The 6,010-nt window shown below is 40.4% G+C and overlaps 1 protein-coding gene across 1 annotated transcript in view; it reads left to right on the forward strand.

Annotated features, from left to right (window-relative positions):
• The window catches only part of unm_sa1261 (un-named sa1261), a 16,311-nt gene extending 12,477 nt beyond the window's left edge, over positions 1–3,834 (forward strand). The window contains exons 3-4 of the mRNA XM_031862276.1: positions 431–633; positions 1,818–3,834. Coding sequence (XP_031718136.1) covers positions 431–633; positions 1,818–2,636 — 1,022 coding nt within the window. The 3' untranslated portion in view covers positions 2,637–3,834. The remainder of the gene's footprint in view (positions 1–430; positions 634–1,817) is intronic.
• The last annotated feature ends 2,176 nt before the right edge of the window (positions 3,835–6,010 follow it).

The following is a 6,010-nucleotide window of genomic DNA, read 5'->3' on the forward strand; positions in this document are numbered from 1 at the left end:
AGGTACATGTTGTACTTTTTACTTCACTGCATCTCGGAGGTACATGTACTTTTTTACAATATGTACCTCTTAGGGATAATACTTACATATTTAAAATTATCAATACAGGACTTTTACTCATAGTGGAGTATTTTCACAGTGTGGTATTAGTACTTTTAAGTAAAGGATGTAAATACTTCGTGAATGCATGAAAGCAGCTCAACATGTTCACTCCGTGGGAACATAATCTGGCAGAGGATTTGAGAAACGGCAGCAATTAATTCATTGACGTTGGAGTTTTTAATTATTCTTCTAATTTTGATAATCTTAATTAAGTTTCATTCACGCAATTAGACAGCCGTGAAATAAATCTGTTGGGAAAAGATGAAGAAGAAGCGAGGAACTAGATTTATTTAACACTTCTCTGTCCTCTTTTCTTCTTTTTTCTCAGGGACAAAGATGGCTCTGAAGTTTCTGAGGAAGAAAACCACCAAACTGAAGAGCTTCCTGAGAGAGTACAGCATCTCCCTCTACCTGTCGCCCTGCCCCTTCATCATCAACATGTACGGCATCGCCTTCGAAACAGAAGAGTACTACATCTTCGCTCAGGAGTACGCTCTGGCAGGAGATCTGTTTGACATCATCCCTCCACAGGTGAGGAAAACAACAACAAGCTGTGAGAGAAACGTACATAAATCTGCTTAGTAATCATGATATAACGTTAAAAAAAACTAGTGCTGGGCAAGTTAACGCCTTATTATCGCGTTAACGCATTCATTAATTAACACCGACAATTATATTATCGCGTGTTAACGCAGTTTTTTATTTATTTATTATTAAGCGACATTTTTAACACAAGAACCAGGCAGCAAGCAGTGAACAGCTGTGTTCGTGTGGAGTCACTTCCTTCTCCCCCCCGGGTCCAGAACCCCTCCTACACTCCGTCACCGTCCTTCACTCTTGTCTTACAAACACACACGCGAGCCGATCTTCTCGTTACAGATCAAACGTGACTGTTGTGACGTGGAGCTTCTCGTGAGGAACAAGACACGTCTTGTTTGAACGGAACACTTTACTGTCTGAACTGCAGTGTTACAGTGTTAAAGTGAACACAACACGCTCTTGCACCCGACATGTGGTTTTCTACGTATCATCAATATTGTTAGCGTCAAGAACACGTACCATTCTACTTCCTGTCTCTTCAAAGTAAAAGCACTTCAGTTTTCATGCTCTTCACAATAAAAGTAAATCATGCAATCAAACAATTTACAACAGTGACAATATTAAAATGCATATTGTCGAGTTTTTAAAGTGTTTTGTTTGTAATATGTATAATAAGCATCATTTAGTTATTGCTACTGAGAATTTAACAAACAAAAAAAAGAAGTAGATGGGTTTGCAGTTTTCAAGGTGTATATTTAAATATCATCTCTTACACACATGAAGATAAAGTTATGAACACCGGCTGAATATCTATTATCAGAATCATTATAACTGTATTTTAACTGCTACTGTGTAAAGGGAATACTGCTGTTAAAAATAACCTTATTTGTTTAAAGTGTTTACAAACCAAATGTTATTGACCTTTTGTTCATATAGCAGTACTTTTAAAATAAAAGTGCCCAATACACTACTTTTGAATTCATTATTGAATTTTGCCATAACAATGTGATTAATTGCAAAAAAAATCCATGCGATTAAATATTTTAATCGTTGCCCAGCAAGAAAAAAAACGTATAAATATTACATAGTATAACTCCAGAACTTGCTTAAGAATCATTGTGTTTTTAAGTTTTCTCGTCGTGTACCTAACTTTATTTTTCTTCGTCTCTGCTCAGGTGGGACTACCTGAGCCGGTGGCCAAGCGCTGCGTCCACCAGGTGGCCATCGCCCTGGACTACCTGCACTGTAAGAAGCTGGTCCACAGAGACATCAAGCCCGAGAACATCCTCATTTTTGACAAAGAGTGCCGGAAGGTCAAGCTGTCTGACTTCGGCATGACGCGGCGCGCCGGCTCTCCCGTGAAGCGCGTGAGCGGCACGATCCCGTACACGGCGCCCGAGCTGTGCGACACCGTGCGGCACGAGGGCTTCTGCGTGGACTACAGCACGGACGTGTGGGCGTTCGGCGTGCTGCTCTTCTGCATGCTGACGGGAAACTTCCCTTGGGAGAAGGCCATGCCCAACGACGCCTTCTACGAGGAGTTTGTGCGCTGGCAGTGTCGCCGCACGGGCACCGTGCCGTCGCAGTGGCGCCGCTTCACCGACGAGGCCCTTCGAATGTTTCGAAGGCTCCTCTCCATCGAGCAGGGGCGCCGCTGCTCCGTCAAGGAGGTCTTCAACTACTTCAACCTGTGCTGGATGTTGGACACGGAGAACGGGAACAACAACAGCGGCGGCAGCTTGGCAAGCAGTGCGCCTCCTCTGGACATCAGCTCGTCTTCATCCGAAGAGGACGTGTTGGTGGACAGACTGAAGCAGCAGAGGTTGTCGCCCGCTTTCGCGGTGGCGAAGGGGAGCATCATGATGGACACCCACTACTCCTCCATGTCCACGAACAGCTCGCCGTCCTCCACCGGCAGTTACGAGAGGGTCAACAGAGATAACAACGAAAGAGGACGCATCTTGGTGGCAACGCCCTTCGAGATCTGCGTGTAGGGGGCTTCTAGTGGTGCGGTTCAGGCTGCCTGCACACACGTGAGCTGAGGAGGAAGATTTCTCCGATGATGATGATGAGGAGAGTGTAGTTATTGGTGCTTAGCGTCGGGATCAACAGCCTGACATACGTTGTAGCTTCACTGCGGATTTACTCATTTCTGATGAAGACGAGCTCTGAGGAAATGAGCAGCGAGACGACCACAAGCCTCTTGTTTGTGGTTTATTTATCAGATACTGAAATGAACTCACTGGACAACATGTAAAGAAACATAAAGCTGAAGAAAGAAAACATTCATAATCCACAAGCAATATGTTCAAATGTTTGGAATAGTCCACTAAATGCAAAAATAATGTGTGAAGAAAAGATATGATCAACTTTCGAGAGGACTTGTTGATGTTACTATTGTGTGTTTGTTTGGTAGATGTGTTCCTGTAAAGTGTGTGGTGGTTTTTTTTTGGAGTTAAATTATTTATTTATATCAGATGCATATATTTATGATTTGTTTTTACCAGAGAATTTAGAATTTCTGTAGAAGCAGGCGGCTTTCACAAACCCACATTTTCCTTTGAATATTTGTCATGTTGTCGTGATCTCCCATAAAAAAATAAGTAAACCGACTGTTCTTTCTCACCCAAAATGTCCTTTTTCATGTCTGCCTGCGATGCCTAAACCAACTGTGCGGTAGCAACCACTAATGTGAGCGGCTGAGAACGCACCTCGCAGTGTTAATCGGTATATTATTACTTTTCTAGCCTTCTAGAAAATGTCTGCAGCCAATTTGCTTTTAAGGTAAAAAAAAAAAACCCGTATGTAATTATCTATTTGGTAACATGACAAGTGGGAGGAGCAAATACTGAAGTGTCTTGAATAACCTTAGTTTTTCAATATGCATGGTTGATAAAGAAAATAGAAATTGTACCTTTCATGGAAATGATGAATTTGTCTTTTTCTGAAAAATAGGCAAGATCAGGGAAATATAGTTAAAACTGGAAAACAATATAAAAGTATTTGGGGAAACCCTCAACTTTTTGGTGATTGAGTTAAACCCGGAAAAGATGAACAAATGTTTGAAATATTTCAAAGCACTTGGGGATAGAAATGTTACGGAAATGTTCTTTGTGTTTTTTTAAAAGTATTGTATGACGTGATTATTACTGTGGTGAACATTTGTTGAAATAAACACCCCGAAAATTAAAAGTGGACGCTGTGATTTGTTCTTTCGACATTTCTGGAAGATTCTATACTATTCATGTCTGGACGGTTAATAAGAAGCTACAGAAAGAAACCGCTGGAGGGAAACGGCTAGCACTGCTTTCTAACCATAGAAAGATTCTGTCTAAAAGTCCCTCTACATACGGGGTTCTCATCCCACCACGTGACTGAGGGCTGCACAGGAAAAGGGTAAGCATGAAACAAAATGTCTTTTCCATCTCACGTCCACATTAAACTACAGAGTTGTCCACCAAAGTTGCTAACTTTTGCTAATAGCATTACAGAACGTCATCAATGCTAGTGAAGTATGTCATAAAAAGTCACTGTATACTCTGTCTAATTCATGGAGTTTTCATAGGACAAAGTATTGATTGTCATGAAACAAATAATAAAAAATGTCGAAAGGGATACTAAAGTATGTCATGATAAAAGTCCTAGTATAGTATTTATACAAAGGCCATTGTATGTAGAAAAATATAATTAAAAAACAATAGTATAGTGTGTCATACTGTGATGGAAATATGTCGTAGTATAGTATGTCGAAAGATTTCACGAAAAAAAAATCATAGCATAACGTCATGTTTAAAATTGTCATAATATAGTCTGTCAAAAAATGTTTATGAAAATAGCCGAAGTCACAACCGCCAGCGTAGTAATGAGCTCCACCTCAACAGCTACAGCAGTAAAATCCTGCTGAGAAATAATAATCTGACGATATAATATATAATAGTATAAACTTTTTCTGCTATTTGAATTGATCAAACTGCAGAAGAGATGTGCAAATGTGCATTCCTGCTTCAGCATTTTTCTTCTATATTTAGACTTTTCTGCATTAGATGATGTTTTGCTGCATGTCGGTCACATAATTATGCCCCAATAAACACAGCAAGCTGTGGAGCCACTGGGGCATGTTTCTGACTGTAACGAGCAGTCTGCCTCCAAAGAGCCTCGCAGGAAGCTGAGTTACATAACACGCCCACCGAGGCACAGAATGCGATTCAATGTTACAGCTAAAAAATAGATAACACACACACATCAACAGTAAATCTGAGGCTAGAAAACACAGATGCAGCAGACGTGCACACAACACAGTGTTTGATACACTGATACGAAACAGAAAGATTAAATTGGTGTTTCTAATGTCAGTTCAGCAGAATAAACTCAGGTCTGCTTGTATATAACGGATGGAATCGGAGAGGAGGAAACCAGCTAAGTGCAGCTGAGCATCGCTGCATGTTCAGCATAGTAATTACAGCTGCTCTCACTGATCTCAGTGTTTTTCACCAACGTGTTTACATATTCACCAGCAGACAGAGAGTAAATACCAGGAATGTTCATCTGCTTCTGTGTCTGATGTTCACATCTGTTACTTCAGGAGGAGTTGTAATACTACAGTGATGTACAAATACTCTGGTACGAGTAAAAGTAGATGTATCCACAATGTTACTTAAGTAACTGTACAAAAGTATTGGCATCAAGATTAACAGAAATAAGTACTCCTATATTATAATTATTGATGGATTCATGTGTTCGTCTCTATAATGTTGCAGCTGTTAAAGGTGGAGTTAATTTTAATTACTTTATATGTATTTCTAGTTTACTCTATAAAATACATCAAACTTTATCTGTTGAATATATATTGTATTTATAATCTGAATATGCAAACTAACTAAAGTTATCAAATACATGTAGGGAAATAAAAAGTAATATTTTGCCTCCAAATCGTAGTGGAGTAGAAGTATTAATTAGCTGAAAATGTAAATACTCAAGTAAAGTACAAGTACCTCAAAATACTTCAGTAAATGTTTTAAGTTATTTTGCAGATTTCTCAGGGTGTCTCAAGATGTTTCAGAATGTTTCGGGGTGTCTCGGGGTGTCTCGGGATGTCTCGGGATGTTTCAGGATGTCTCAGGGTGTCTCGGGGTGTCTCGGGATGTTTTGGGATGTCTCGGGATGTTTCAGGATGTCTCAGGGTGTCTCAGGATGTCTCGGAGTGTCTCGGAGTGTCTCGGGATGTCTCAGGATGTTTCGGGATGTTTCAGTATGCTTCAGGATGTTTCAGGATGTCTCGGGATGTTTCAGTATGTTTCAGGGTGTCTCAGGATGTTTCAGGGTGTCTCGGGATGTCTCGGGATGTTTCGGGATGTCTCGGGATGTTTCG

The sequence above is a fragment of the Anarrhichthys ocellatus genome, unplaced genomic scaffold, assembly GCF_004355925.1.
Source record: "Anarrhichthys ocellatus isolate YVR2014 unplaced genomic scaffold, GSC_Weel_1.0 scaffold26, whole genome shotgun sequence".
Taxonomy (NCBI): domain Eukaryota; kingdom Metazoa; phylum Chordata; class Actinopteri; order Perciformes; family Anarhichadidae; genus Anarrhichthys; species Anarrhichthys ocellatus.